The 15,946-nt window shown below is 47.7% G+C and overlaps 3 protein-coding genes across 3 annotated transcripts; 1 reads left to right on the forward strand and 2 right to left on the reverse strand.

The window, feature by feature from the left end:
• Nucleotides 1-2,257, reverse strand: LOC102719856 (cytochrome P450 86A22-like). The gene has a single exon (XM_006652572.2). It carries the CDS (start codon nt 1,982-1,984, stop codon nt 362-364), a length of 1,623 nt encoding a protein of 540 aa, XP_006652635.1. The 5' UTR covers nt 1,985-2,257; the 3' UTR covers nt 1-361.
• A 997-nt stretch (nt 2,258-3,254) lies between these two features.
• On the forward strand, nt 3,255-4,863 carry LOC102720136 (thioredoxin-like 3-3). The gene is made up of 3 exons (XM_006652573.2): nt 3,255-3,581; nt 3,933-3,958; nt 4,450-4,863. Exons 1-3 carry the CDS (start codon nt 3,255-3,257, stop codon nt 4,667-4,669), a joined length of 573 nt encoding a protein of 190 aa, XP_006652636.2. The 3' UTR covers nt 4,670-4,863.
• Nucleotides 4,864-5,174: 311 nt separating this feature from the next.
• LOC102720698 (lysine-specific histone demethylase 1 homolog 3-like) lies at nt 5,175-14,879 on the reverse strand. Its single transcript, XM_006652575.3, has 5 exons — nt 14,235-14,879; nt 13,481-13,714; nt 11,748-12,515; nt 6,590-7,821; nt 5,175-6,370 (listed from the first exon to the last, which is right to left on the reverse strand). The coding sequence occupies exons 1-5, from the start codon at nt 14,873-14,875 to the stop codon at nt 5,583-5,585; spliced, it is 3,663 nt and encodes a 1,220-aa protein (XP_006652638.3). The 5' UTR covers nt 14,876-14,879; the 3' UTR covers nt 5,175-5,582.
• Nucleotides 14,880-15,946: the final 1,067 nt, after the last annotated feature.

Below are 15,946 nucleotides of genomic sequence, written 5' to 3' on the forward strand. Positions count from 1 at the left end.
TTAATCTGAACAAGCAACTTGCTAACAATAATTGGCGGCACATTAATACAAACCGCCCAGACGAATTTGGGCTTCCCGTTTTGGGTTACACAGGAGATTATTATTGCTCCTTAATTTTGGTGGCTGCACAACCAAATCATACATGATCTAGAATCTTAAGTTTGGAAGTTTTCTTTAGACATTTCCTCTATCGACTGGTAATAAGCTGTAAAAGCAAGTGATTTAAATGACCTCACCAACCAAACAAACCCTGTAATTACTTACTACTATCTTGGACTCCTCGTGTATCTACATAATTTTTTTCTTTTTTGCCATTTTCCAATTGACTTCGTCGAACGATCCATGGCGCATGCATGATCGTCTACGCGCAGGCCGCGGTGGCGCGTGCCGCGGCGGCGTACTCCCCGACGCCGCGGAGCTCGTCGACGATCGGCGCGAGGTCGCGCGGGCGCACCTCCATCCGGAGCCCGTGCTTCATGAACAGCGTGAGCGACATCTTCTGCTCGACGCGGTGGCCCGGTGCCACGGAGAGGCGGTGGCGGAGGAGCACGCTGCCGGCGATGTTCCTCATCTGCAGGTACGCGAGGTCCTTGCCGAGGCATATGCGCGGGCCGGCGTTGAACGCCACGAACCTGAACGAGTCGTGCGGCTCGAACTTCGTGCCGTCGGCCGACAGCCACCGCTCCGGCCGGAATTCGAGGCAGTCATCGCCCCACACCGTCTTCATGCGTCCCGCGGAGTAGATGGAGTACGTGACCGACGACCCCGCCGGCACGAACGTGCCGTCCGGGAGGACGTCGTCGGCGACGACGTGTTTGGAGTCCTCCGGCACGGAGGGGTACAGGCGGAGCGTCTCTGAGAGCGCCGCTTTGAGGTACACGAGGTGGTCGAGCTCCTCGAAGTTGAGCGGCGCGGCGAGCCACAATGCTGGGTCGTCGGCGCCGCGCGACGCGGCAAGCACGGTGCAGAGCTCGCGGACGATCTTGCGCTCGACGGCGGGGTGGGTGGAGACCAGCCAGAAGAACCAGGAGAGCGCCACCGAGGAGGTGTCGCGGCCGGCGAGGATGAAGTTGAGCGCCACGTGCTGCAGCGACTCGTCGGAGTAGGTCCCCTTCCGCATGAAGCGCGAGAGAAGGTCATCGTGCGGCGTGGCCGACGACGCGTCGCCCTTGCCGTTGTTACCGGCGAGCTCCAGTTTGCGCGCCTTGATGACGGCCGAGAGGTAGCGGTCGACGTGCTGGACGCTGCGCGCCAGCGTGGTCTCCATGCCGAGCCCCAGCCACTTCTTGAACCGCCACACGCACTCCGGGAAGATGAAGCGGTTGAGCGTGGCCTCGGTGGCCCGGTCGAACGCCGAGGCGAAGTCATTCTCCGGCAGGCCGCGGGCTAGCGTCTCGGGGTCCTTGCCGAACGCGAGGCCGCAGATATTGTCGAATGTGAGGCGGAGGAGGAGGTCCTGGAGGTCGACGCTCGCGCCGGCCGCGGCGGCGTCGGACAGGATGGGCAGCAGGCGGTTGTGGATGGACCTCGACACCCACCGCGACATGGCGGTGCGCAGCGTGCGCGTGGTGAACTCGAGCGCCGCCGTCTTCCGCTGCGCCACCCACGTCTCCCCGTCGGAGTTGAAGATGCCGTCGCCGAGCAGGTCCCCGAACACGCCGTGCCAGAAGGGGCCCTTGGGGTAGTTGTCGAAGCGCGCCTTGAGGACGTGCTCCAGGTTCCTCGGGTCGCACGTCACGGTGACCAGCCCGCCGCGGCGCGCCAGCCCCGGCACGGCGAAGATGCACGTCTGGTAGGTGCCCCGCGTGCGGCGCAGGTTGCCGGCGATCCACTCGTGCATGTCCTCCGCGTGCCGCACCAGCCCCGGCAGGCTCCCGACGAGCGGCCACACGCGCGGGCCGCTCAGCCCGCGCGACATCCGCCAGAACCACGCCATGTACGCGGCCGCGGCCGCCGCCACCACCGCCCACGCCCCGGCCTCCATCGCCACCACCACCAATCAAGCAACCGAGCCGCGCGCTGCTACTGGCGATCGATCTATCGCGCGGGGCGTTCAATAACTGAGCTCACATGCATGGGCCGGGCGAGCAGCTAGCTAGCCAGCCATAGCAGCAAGGATGGATCAGAGTGTGTGTGTGTGTGTGTGTGTCACTGTGCGAGTAGCCAGTGGCCAGCTAACACCTTGCCTGAGATCGAGAGAGAGAAGCGAGGCATAGCTTATATAGAACCTGCCCGAGAAGCAAGGCGATGGATGGCAATTAATTTGCCACTCTTGCAGTGATCTACTATAAAAAAAAAAAACCACTAGTAGCTACAGAAATGCCAGTCACTCCAGCTGCAAGTGCATGCGCAGTACAGTATATTTTTCCAGCGTCCGGGCGGACCATAAATTGCCGGCAGGGGCCGTTGGGTCAGGCGCGGTGCCGCGCGCCCGGTGGATCGATCGAAACGAGCGCGGGCGTGCTCCGCTCGCCGCCCGCCTGCCGGTCGCTGCGGCTCTCACCAAACTCCCGCGGGATGCCATTCAATGCAACGGCGGGCGCACACCGAATTGAATTGAAGCCGTGATTGCAATGGCGTACGTACGCACGCACGCCCGCCCCGCCGGCTATTTTCACCGCGCCAAAGCTAAACAAACCATCCATCGACCAGTGCTGATTCAGTAGTGGTAGATCGGTCTCGACCTTGGTTTCGGCTCTGGTTTGGTGAAGACATTGGTCGTGCTAATTACGCGGCCGTAGTACACGTAGTACTTTGCAGCAGCAGCAGCAGCCGAGCGGGACGTGACTACCATGCATATGACGGCAGGAATGGGGTGCCAAAGAAGATGCGAGTAGGAAGGAGGTGAACTGGCCAACTGACCAACGGTTTCTCCGACTGCCTGTACGTGCTCCTTTTGTGTTGAGGTGGTTTTGACGAAGGCGGGACAGCGATGGCGGACGGCGGTGTGCGATCGTGTCAAGCGCCGCCGCGGGTTCACGATGGGTTTGGAGGGGGTTGGGTCACCCAACGTCCCAACCTCACCTCACAAAAAAGGCATTGACTGGGTGGCTCGATCTCAGACCCGTACGGGATGTTCGCGTAGCTTGTCAGTTGAAAAACTACGGTCCTCTGTACTGCTTTGCGTGCGTGTATCATGTATTCATGTTTTGCTGGGTTGCGGTAGCCTCAGCGCGTCCGTGCAGAACGCGGGCTCCACCGAGCGAGTCACCGGGCTTCGTGGGCCTAGCCGCCACACAAAACGAGATCAGCATATGGGCTATTGGGCTGGATCAGATCGGATGCGCTGGTTCACGACCCCTCATCCCCTCTTGTTGTGCCGTCGTGCGCCACCGCCACCGCCGCTCGCCGTCCCCTCCCTCCCGTCCTCCGGCGGAGCGAAGCCGTTCTCGACTCCGAACAGCCGGAGCAAGGTAGGAAGGATGGGGGAGGATGGCAACGGGAAGGGGGAGGCCAAGAAGACAGGCCTGGAGGGCACTGGCGTGTCTCTCCCGGGCAGCTCCCACGGCAATCTACGAAGCGCCGGGAGCGACCAGCAGCTGAAGCAGAAGCTCGATTCCCTCAAATCGTCCAAATCGCCCGTAAGTATGGCTGCCCCACCCCTGCATCCGCCTCGGAAACTTTATCTATTCGTTCCTTTCAGAGCACGCATGGAACAAGTGTTATCCGAGGGTAGACAGCTTGAACTGGTTTACAGATCGCCAAAGTTTTGTCCCTGGTCCACCTGGGTGCAATTGGCAGGGACAATATTGAACTGTGATAATTATTATTATTTTTTGTGCTGTTTCTTGATTAAGTTTCACCTCAACTTGATCTACAAAATGAAAATGAAAAACACGAGGAAATTTGCTCCACTAATGTGATATGGATAAACTTTTGTTGAAGCCAAGGAGATTATTTTGGATTGAAATCTTTGGGTTCTTCTTTTGCAGGCTGTTATCAACTATGGTGCTTCATGGTATGCAACCTCTCTTTCCATTTGTCGCTTAATAGTTCACGATCCAAGGTGTGCAGATTTTAGTTACCGTAAGTATAGATAACGGTTCGTCAATCTATGGACTATTTGGTGACTGCATACTAGCATGGACCTTTCCTTTGGGTTGAATTGAGTAACCAACAGCTATTTTGATGTTAACGGTAGTCTTTTTAGTATGTATGTGCGAGTAAGAGTTTCTGGACCTGTAAATCGATTATTCTGAAGTACCCATGGACGTTTAACTTCCTTGGGACTACACATTTATTTTTCTAAATTGGTTTGACCGCAGTTTAACTTATCTACCTTCTGCGAAAATCGGTTCGTCTTTTGCTATATATCAGAAGTGTCAAGTCAAATTTATATGGCCAGGAATTTGCATAGCAATTCTACTGTTATCGGTTAACAACATATAGGATACTGTTACCCACTGGGCCATTAGCTCTGTGAATTACTCATGCCTTCCATTTATACAGGTGCCGTGTTTGCAGTCAGATCCTTCCACCCTTCTGCAGGTTCAGCAATGAATTCAAGAATCTTACTTTCATCTATGCTGATATTGATGAATGCCCAGAAACAACACAAAACATCCGATACACCCCAACCTTCCATTTTTACCGGGATGGAGAGAAGGTCGATGAGATGCTTGGTACAGGAGAAGAGAGACTGCATGATCGGCTATGGCTTCATTCTTGAAAGTAATTTGCCAGGCCATTGTTAGCATGCACAATATTTGCTGTATCTCTTTTCTGACATTGATATTTTTCTAATTTTTATGCTTCGTTATCAAACTCTGAGACAATTCAAGAGTTTATGTTGGTGTTTGTTGATCTTGGTCACCTTTAATGACATAAAGCATTATATCAGAATTGGTGTACCTGTTTTTCTCTCGTCTTGTGTCAAAACCAAGAAAAGAGTACCATCATCATTACTACAACGCGAGCATTTCATTTCTCTTCCAGTTTGTACGATGGCTAGATCTCTGCTAATCATGTTTCTTCATGGAAGTGGACTGGTCAATCATTGTCTGAATGGTCACAAATTGTAATTTATAGTACCGCACCTTGTTCCGTGAGCACTGAACAGAGTTCCGTAGATCAATTAGCTTTCTGCCTGAACTGCTGCTCGGAGCAAAGAACACATCCTACAAGTTTAACTACAAAGTGGAGAATGGAAGAGAAACACATCATTTTTTTCTTCGTTTTTTTCAAATTGTTTTATTCAATCACCAAATCATTTACATCAGCTAGCAGATATCACATGTGAATCCGAGGAATCTTGATTGCAAGATTCTTCAGGAATAAATAATTTCTGACTGTCGTTACAAAGTTATAAGTTTTGCGACCAAATATAGCCTACAGATGCACGTGGTCATAAATCTGGGAAATTTCCAAATCTAGTTAGTTCCATTGTATCATCTAACCATCTAACAGTCACCAGAAATGTGATACCAGATTGGCCTGGGACAGTGCCAGCACATCAGCACAGGATGCATGCGAACAAAAAACATATTGCCAGGTCGAAATATGATTGACAGAATAAAGAAAAATCATCCGGTCATGCTTCTAAATTGAAGTATCAGTAGTTCAGGATCATAGCGCAACTAAAGTTAGGATTTAGATTTAGGGATTCCAATTTTCAATTTTGATGGTCTGGTTTTAGTTCTACTGCTGTTCCGCTCTGCCTTAATGGATGCAATCACAGCATCAGCTCCCGGACCAAGACCTTTCCTACCAACTAATTTCACACCAAGTTTCTCACAGAGGTAATGCAACCTCATTTCATCACCCCCTCTAACCTCTCTTAACTCCATAGCCTGCTGTCGTGATAGTAATGTGTAGACATAAAGTTGTTGTTGCTGGTTAAAATGTGATTGGAGCTGCTGAAACAACAATTTATTCGAGTGGTGCTGATCTGTCTTTCCCCCTTCAGTTGCACCTTTCTTTCGAGGGCCACCTAGTTCCACCTTCAGAATGGCCGGGGATTTTTGATCAGAAGCTTTTCCACCAAAAATGACAGAAAAGCTACCAAATTCCAAATCTGGTTGCCTAAATAAGTCCATGAGCAGAGCAGCACAAGCCTGTGTGTTCATTGATGGACCTTTTTCAACCTTGCTCTTTGCTGCTCGTGCATTGGCATGGAGAGTGATGTTTGCAGCCTCCCGCAGACCACTGATAAAAGCACCATGCATTGTTGCTGGATAACGTCTTGTGGTGGCCTCTCCAGCAAAAAACAGCCGCCCATCTCCGACACTTTCAGCTAGTATGTCATAGTCATCTCCGGATGCTCCAATAGCAACATGAGAATATGAACCTAGACTGAAGGAGTCTGTGCCCCACCTAGTACAAACACTCTGCAGAGGATCTGGGACCTCAATACCTTGTGGTTCATAGATACCTGGAATACACAATAATCATCTTTTAGACAGAAAACCAAAGTTTTTAGCAATCAAACACATCATTACAACATACATATATTTACTTAGTGCAATTGCAAAGGCTAATGGAACAAATAATATGTTGCAACAGTTACTTAGGTGAGGCATTGAATTACTACCTTGTGCAGATAAGTCATATTCAATTTAAAAAAAATCTAATGGTAGGACATAAGTCTCACCTCTTAGTATCGTGAGAACTGAACTGACGGCATCAGTTGGGGGTGTGGTTTCAAAGTTGTGGGCAGCTTCACCAGCAACCAGTGCCATCAGCAACGGACCACCAGCCACTGTTGCATAACTATAGAACAGAAAGAACTCCCCACGATGACTTGGGTCTTCAGTCAGGTGTCCAAAGGTATCAAGGTCAGTGCTCCAGAAAACATGAGGAAATAACATTGCAACCTTGTTCAACAACCCAAAGCCTAATCTTTTAATACTATCAAGTTTCCTCTGAGGTAGCTCAGGTACAAACTTAATGCCCCCATTTTTTAGAACCCCAAGTGGAACAGTGCACAGCACCATGTCACCTTCATACACCTGCCCACCATTGACAACAACCTGAACCCCATCCCCTCCATAACGTATAGTGTGCACTGTCCTCTCATAAACAATTGGCACATTCTCTGCTAGGGCCTGCACAAGCCTCCCATTGCCGCCAGGCAAGAAACAGTGATCCCCACCCATGTCATACGGATCATCCTGGTCCCAGAATGCAAGGCTCAGCTTTGACAGTAATCCTGCGTTAGCATACTCCAGATTTGCTAAGTGCCAATTGAACAAGTTCATCTCCTGCTCTGTGGAGACACCACCGTCCGTCTGCCGTAACGTATCGAGTGCTGCGCCAAGCGAGACATCCATCGCCACATCCCCCATCGATGCCCGTAGAAGACTAGCCTTATCAAGAAGCTTGTTAAATGTACCCTCCACTTTCTTATCTATCTCCGGATCAACTAGCGACCCATCAGGCCTGTAAAGTGGGCACTTGTCTCTGATCTTGTGCATCGGCAAGCTGAGCTGCTTTGCCACAATGCCCAGTGGGTTCCCAAATGTGCCGGTAAGCACACTGCCGCCGAGGTCAGCAGCAGCTGAGCGTCCACCCCCTTCCATCTTCTTGGTGTAAACACGGCCACCACACCTCTTGCGGCCCTCCAAGAGGATCACTTTAAACCCGAACGCAACCAGTTGCCGTGCCGCGGCGAGACCCGCAAGGCCAGCACCGATAATGATGACAGTGTTGGGCCTCGTGGGCTCTTTGGGGAGATGCTCCTTGATGGCAGGTGCCACGCCAAAGTTGACATAACCATGGGAAACGAGGAAGGAGTAAGCAGCGCTGAGGAGGTGGTCGCAGTGGGGTGGGATGAGCGGCGCGAATGGCTCCTTGGCAAGCCATGAGTTGAAGGTCTCGCGCCACCTTGCGAGGAGGTGATTACGGATGAGGATATAGTTCACCTGCTCGATGCCACCCACGTCAGAGACCACGCCGGCTTCGATCTCCTCGTCGGTCAGGGAGTCTGCCGGGAAGCCGGCGGTGAGTGCGGTGACGGCCTCCGCTGTCGGCTCCCGATTGATCACTATGATATCGTCAGCGGCAGAGCTGGAGGCAGGAGGTGGCGGCTGCACGGGAGGAGACACGGTGGCAGGGGGGGCAGGGGAGCCGGAGGGGAGCTTGCGGCGGAACCCAGTGCGCTTGCGCTTATTGGGGAAGGCGGGGTTGGGGAGGACAAGGGTAGGTGTGGGTGCGGGATCGGGGGTTTGGGAGGGGTTGGGGTTTGGGGGAAACGAGAGGAGGGGGAGGGGTGTGTATGGAGGTGGTTGGTCAACCATGGTCGCCGGCGGCCTCGACGGTGCGCTTGCTTGATAAATCTGGTGGCTTTTAGATGGGGATGGGAACGGTGCGAGCCTGAGCCATCTGGTTGTTTGGAGAAATTTGCTACATCCTCAAAACGGGGATTCGCCAAAACACTAATCCGGAAGTGGGATTCGCCATTGCCGACGTCTTCAACATCCAATCAACAGATAAGTGCTGGAGGGAGGCGGACCGGTGGGAGAGCTGGAAGGGTGCGTGAACCTGGAGCCGTCGAGCGCCGCGGAGCATGGGTCGGCGTGCGCGGTGTGGCGGCAGGACCCGGTGGAGTTGGCTTGGGGGAGCGCCGTCGTGTACCCCCGCCGTACGTGCCGGTGCGGCGTCAGCGGCCGGCCGGCCGGAGCGGCGCAGGGAGCTGACTTGAGGAGAGCGACGCTGCTGACCGCCGTCGTGGACCCTGCCGCGCGGCTGACAGGAGCGCGTGGTGGAGCTAGTACGGGGGAGAGCGAGCGCCGCTCTGGACCGTCGCCGTCAACCGCCGCTGTGCATGAGAGGTGCGAGCGCGAGGCCGGCGGTACGGCGGAGAAGGCGTGAGCGCTCGCAACCCTAGCCCTGGCCGGCACTGGTTCGTTTGCCTGTTCGACTGTTCGAGCCCCTTCTCTGGATACAGCTGAGCACACAAAGGGCACCGTCCCAAAAGGAGGGATTCACTACAATACCATTATGTTAATGGGTTTCATCTAGATGTCATTTAAATGTGGGTGTGGTTTGTTATTTTATTATTTTAGCTGTTAACTTTATTTTAGTGTTTTTTTCCTAATTTGCCCCTCCCATTTATTTCCTCCATCTATGTCACACCTACGCTATTTGCTCATAATTCTTTTATCGCACAAGAGGCACGTGACGTTGACCTCTCCATTTTTCTCATCGTACAGGACGGTATATTTTTTTTATTTATCACACGTGTATTTTTTCTCCATTCTCACTGTATTTTTTTATTTACTCATTTTCGACAAATAAAAAAAGAAAATATGCCATTCTGTGCGATGAGAAAAAATAGAGAGCGTCAACATCGCGTGCCTCTTGTACGATAAAAAATAGGAGCAAATAGTGTATAAATAGTGTATGTGTGACCCAGATGGAGAAAATGAGTTGGAGGGACAAATTAGGAAAAAAAGCACTAAAATGAAGTTAACAGCCAAAATGGTAAAATAGCAAACCTTACGAGTATTTGTGTGGTATTTGGACGAAACCTATTTATATAATGGCATTCCAGCGAACCCCTCTGTTTAACGGTAGATATGCAATTTTCTCCACAACGGGAGTGTTTCGTCCACTATAACCAAGAAGAAAAACAGTGTTAAATTCCTTCAATTTACAAAAGATGAAAAAGTAATATTTTGGCGAAACCTATTTTACGAGTATTATTTTGTTGATAACTTACTCTGATTAAATTATATAGTATTTTTTGGGTTGTGTGTGCATAACTGCCGATGTACTGCAGATTGAAAGTGGAGGATGATCAACTGGTTAGGGGATCGGGACTTATTTTGCTACACTAATTTTCGTCTCCTAAAGTAGAATATCTAATTCACGCATATATGTTGGGTTTACAAAACGGATGGAAATATATAATTTCATTAAATCCAGACTTCTCACGTCGGATCAATGAAAATCTGCTTAATTTTTCGGTTGAGTTAAGAAAATCAAATCAAATATTGTTTTTTTATTAAAAATTGTTTGGATATCCTTGGTTTTTGCTGCATTATTGTTAGATTTTGTGAAATTCGGAGACACAGTGTGAGTGAGTGGTTTTTGACTAGGTATTAAGATCGTAAAATCTATAGAATATATCACTGCTTCTGTACTTATACTAGTGTAAAGATATTTTTAAGGGGCTACCGTGTTAACAAAAAGATTGAACTAGATCATGCTATCTTAACATAGATTACTAATATTATGGCACGTGCTTATTAGTCGACTCTCTTAATCGCTATATGTAAGTAAATTTGGTGATTTGAAGAAAAAGAGAGGGAAGGAGAGAGAAAAGGTGACTTAGAGTCGACTTTTAGTACTTATTAAAGGAAACTTAGTTGCACGAGGGTGGATAAATAGAAAGTAGTGTAATAAAAAATATTTTATTACATTAGTGAAGAAACATAGTTGACTCTAGTTTTATACGTATCCAGGGGCAGATTTAACATGGGGCGGCGGGGGCTCGAGCCCCCGCTATCCCCGTTAAAGTTGTTGGAGCCCCCACGAAGACCCCTAAAATTTTATAGTAAAGATCAATAGAAGAGGGGGCTAAATCTCTATCTAACTTATTCCGACCCGCAATCTCGCTAGCTAGATCCGCTACTATACGTATCATTATAAATTGGTTCTTGTTACTGACATAGATCATATAAGAGTCTATAATAAGCTCTACCATTGAAAATGTCCTTATTGATTTCAAATCATGGGCCTCCGAAAGCTCATACAATATTCTTTTCTACGTACACATGTATTGTTTTTCAGTCTGAACCAATATTCTCCATCTACGTCCTTATATGTCCACACCAGTACTCTCTAAAATCTTTATTTTATTGTCACACGTCGCAGAAATACACTAAGGTCCTCTTTGTTTTGGCTTATAAACTATTCCCTCCATTCTATGTTACGAGACTTTCTGACATTGCCTAAATTCATATGTATGCTAATGAATCTAGATACATATATAAAATATATGCATTGATATATAGACGTATATAAATAAACCATAAAGGTCTTATAATATGAAACGGATGTCTTATAATATGAAACGGAGAGGGTAACTTTTGAGAAAAAACATAAACTAAACAAACACGCAGATTTTTCACTAGTCCATTATAAGTTTTATTTATAAATTGTTTTTTATATAAATATGCCGTTTAAGGATCACCCCATGTAATGTCTCTGGGCTGCTTTGCCGCCGGCGACGGTGAGACGTGAGACCTGGAGCAGCATGACTGCTTGAGAGCATACTATCTGCTGGCTGCTGCGATCCATTGATGATGGTTGAGAACAGTTGTTAATAAAGTTCCCAAGAAAAATCAAATCAAGTAGATTCATGGTATGGTAGGAAACTAGGAACATTTGCTTCAACTAACTAGTCATGGCATGTATATAATGCTGTCATTTTTTTAAGACAAATGTTTGAACTGGAAGTACTGTAGAAATTTCATTCAGTCATTCAGCACCATCTAGTAATATCTTAAGAAGGGCTGCTCAATATCTTAAGAAGTATACAACTATGCACGATTTGCAGAAAAAACGGAGTGTTTTAGTTGAGGATGCTTTGACAAGCAAAACCGACCGAGAAACATATATACACGATTTTTTCTGAGAAGCATATATACACACGATTCATCATTGAATGTCATGGGCTTATTGAATCAGTCGGTGAAGAACTACAACAAAAAATCTAACATACATGTATTCTTCTTCCATGTGCTCTCTTGGCAGTATGAAGAAATACCACTTTACATTGCTGTACTCCGCCACTACAATACTACATTGTGGCAGTACTCTTGTTTCCAAAAGAATGGCCTGTCCTCGACTTTATTACTTCACTACTATTAACAATGATGGTTTCTTCATGATTCTCCAAGCTATATATGACTGAGAAGGGATCCATGAAAACGCCAAAGAATGAGATCAGTGGATCTGCTCGTGCACTGTCAATTGATAGCTTCAGAAATTGACATTCGACGAATGGAAATTGAAGCAGCCTCTTGTAACCAATTGTTGTGCCTTCAACAATTGTTTGCCATAATTCATCCACTAATAAATCCACGTGGAACGTGATTACACGTTGTCCCATCTGGATAGGCTCCTGGAGCTGGATCACATTGAATGAAGTAGATTGTTTGAGGTCAAAGAGCAATTCCCAGGAGGTCTGCCCTTCCTCGGGAGCCCAGTAAGAGTATATACTTTCCTGAAGCACATTGGAGGGTGCAAACTGCTGATTGCCAAGGCCACCACGCACGGTGCTAGCTGTAACAGTGGCATTGGCAGCAAAACTCAGAGAGAAAATTGCCTTCCGAATCTCAGTAAATTCCTGAAGGACTTGCATGTCTTCAGTAGAAATTAGGCCAGATGAATTTGGGGGGACATTCAATATGAGTAGACAGTTTCTACCAACTGATTTGTAGTATATGTCAAGCAGATTTGTAGCATTTTTTGGTTTCTCTGATGCATGCCAAAACCAACCTGGCCTGATGGAAACATCACATTCAGCAGGAACCCAGTCTTGCCCAAAAGGATCCCCACTTTGTGAGTATCTGATAGTGAAATTAGCATATTAGTAAGTAGACTAATGAATTTTAAAACATTAGAATGCTCATCAACAACAAGCAAACTACTCCATCAAAAGTCTATCAAATTCAAAACAATGCAGGCTGTAGAACTATAATATGAGATGTAAAGTCCAAAACAAAGACAGAAGCACGGAATAATTACAGTATATCTCATGTAGACAAATTTTAAGTATGTCATGCTATACATTAGCCAATGTATCAACTGTCAAGAGCATCATTCCAACTTCTGTACTGCACAGGGACATGGGTTTATTGAAGTCTGTGGGCATTCTTGCGGCTCATTCCCTTCTCTAAGGGAGTGTAACATCTAAACCACATACACTTAATCTATTATTTGCACTGTAAATTTTCCTTTCTGAGGAAAGAAATTAAAAGTTACAGGCTTTGCAGTGGCAGTCTTTTCCTCACACGTCCGTGCATGCACATGCATTTTGTCATAAGTAATATTGCTTGACTTCAAAGAGAAGAAATCACACTGTTTGGGTGTTACAATTAGTTACTCTTTTGGGAGGTCATCATTAGGTATTTTTGCAAGGACATAGGTAATTGCTCAAACTTAAGTTATCAGTGCAGATAGATGGGGCAATACTACAATACTGTACTTGGCAGGAATGCTTCTGGTCCTAAGCACGATACATCTCTGACTTTGCACTATGTTTGAAGTACACTAATAAGCAGTTGTCTTGATCCCCAAAAAGTATTTGTACTTGACAATTAAAATTTCATTGATGTGATTTGGAGAACAATTTAGGTAACTAGAAGACTACATGAGCCCTTTAGAAGCAAGGTATTCTACAGATATGCCACAATGAATTTCAAGTCCAAAATTTTTATCCAGGCAGTAGGGATATAATCCATTAAGATCTTAATAGAAGTAATCACGTAAGGAGCACTTTGTTTGCCCCCAGCTTAATAAAACTGTTACTTACTCAGGAATGATGTCTCCAATCGTCACCATGCTCTTGTTTAAAGGAGACCAGCAAGTATTACCTGCAACCCCTGCTTCATCTCCTACCCATCTTGTATCTGGTCCAGCATCTGAGAAGATAATAACCCTTTCCTGGAGTTGATGTATAAGTGCAAACCAGGCATCAAACATATAATCCATGTCTTTGTCCTCTCCCTTTGCACCATCAAGCCAAACTTCCTCCACATCTCCATACCTGTACTTGTATAGTCAGAATCTTACTCAGGAGAATATTTATGTTGACCACAAGACATATCAAAGGAATCCAAACACGCACTGCAACAAATTAAGTGTATGTAGTTCTCGGAAATCAAAGCAGAGAAACAGATGCACAGGGATTAGACATTCCACTATCATAAATAATTGCATAGGGTTAAACATTCCACCATCGTAGACAATTGCAGAATAAGTGTAGTGATTTAGTCTTTCAAAGGAAAAAAAAGTGTAGTGACTTCGACTAAATAACACAAATTAAGTTGACTCCTCCTAAATATAAACCCACTGATACACAAATTAAGCTGAGTTCTACTTTTGACCACCAATTTTTGCAAAGGATAAGCAGAAAGGCAATGCTAGTTTTGGATCCCACAAGGGCACAACCACATCTGGATCGAAGCTTTCCACGTCCTTAATCCAAAATTCAGTAGTGGACCTGCAAGATCCCCATTGGCAAACACGACAATGATCTTGCAATTCGATCGCAAGTGCTAACATACCTGGTCAGCAATTCCGCCATCTGACCCATGTAGTGCTCGTTGTACGCAACCGTGTCGCCGTACACCGGCTCGTGCCGATCCCACGGCGAGAGGTACAGCCCCAGCCCGATACCTTCGGCTCGCGCGGCGGCGGCGAGCTCGCCGACGACGTCGCCGTCCCCGCCCTTCCACGGCGAGGCGGCCACCGAGTAATTCGTCAGGGTGGACGGCCAGAGGCAGAAGCCGTCGTGGTGCTTGGCCGTGAGCACGACGCGCCCGAACCCTCCCGCCGCCGCCGCGCGCGCCCACTGGCCCGCGTCGAGCGCGGAGGGCGCGAACACGGCCGGGCTGGCGCGGCCGGTGCCCCACTCGGAGTCCGTGAAGGTGTTGGGGCCGAAGTGGAGGAAGAGGGCCATCTCGGAGAGCTGCCACTGCAGCTGCGCGTAGGAGGGTACGGGGAGGACAGGTAGAGGCGGTGGCGTCGAGGTCGCGGGACCGGCGATGGCATGGGCGCAGAGGAGGAGGCCGACGACGGCGAGCAACCCAGGAAGAATGGCTGCCATTTTCATCGACGAGGGGTTCAGTTCAGCGGCGTGGCGTAGAGTTGACTGTTCTATAGTTTCTGGTGTTTGCCAGTGGCTGGTTGAACGTTCCACTTCCATTCCCTTCACAAGAAAAATAGAGTAAAGGTCTTACTCTTACCTGAGATTGATCTACGTTTGATGCAAAATTTAACTCTTGGAGGGGAGTACGAAGCGTAGCGAACTTAACTCCGTCATTCTTTTTTTTTTTTATCGTTCAAGTGGCTCGGTTTTTATTGTTAAAATAAGGTAAAACTATTTGGTTGAACTTCAACTCAAGAAACAAAGGGAGCTGAAGCCAAAGTCATGCCAAATAAATAAACTTTAGTTGGTAGACTTATAAATGCTAATAATACATATATATAATTTTATTATAGTTTTTCTTCTCTATTTGTCATATAGAAAGCATCAGAGCTTTCTAAAATAAGATAAGCAAGTGTCGAATTACTTTGAAATATCGTTATTTCAAATTATCCCTCTAAGTTATAAGACTAATATTAATATCGTCAACCCAGACGAAATACCTCATATCCAATTCAGAGTTAATCTAGTCTTATGTGTCATGTAAATGACATCAATTTGATTGATGTGGTTTTAAAAATTACAGACCTCCATGTTAGCCACTTCTTTGTTTTCCTTCTTTTTTGGTAGATCTTCTCCAACCTTAGCACTTGCTGCTAGCTACCAATAGCTTGCCTAACCTCGGTCTTAGCGTTGGCGGGAGAGTTCACCATTGCCATCTCCCGCTCACTACATAGCGAACCACACCTATCTAGATATGCGGATTTGTCTCTATCGACTAGCGTTGCAACTCCTGAGCTCGGGGCCTCGCTCGATGATGTCACTAAGGCGGTGAAGCTTGAGCTTTCTTAGGGAGGGCCGGTGAAAAGCTTGAGCTCTCCTTTAGGAGGGACATTTGAGGTTATGGCCGATGGTAGGGCTCGAGAACTCATTTTGGTTAGAATGTTGGAGGGTGGAGCTCGAGATCACTTGGGAAGAGCCGAACAAAGCATGTGTTTGCTTAGGGAAGGTTTAGGATGGGGCTCAAGCTCACCCTATGAAGGGTGTTGGAGGTGGCGGAGCTAGAGCTTACTTGGAGAGGGCACTAGAGCGGGAGAGGGGCAATGGACTAAGCTCTATGGGAAGAGAGGA

Source organism: Oryza brachyantha, chromosome 4 (assembly GCF_000231095.2).
Source record: "Oryza brachyantha chromosome 4, ObraRS2, whole genome shotgun sequence".
Lineage (NCBI taxonomy): Eukaryota > Viridiplantae > Streptophyta > Magnoliopsida > Poales > Poaceae > Oryza > Oryza brachyantha.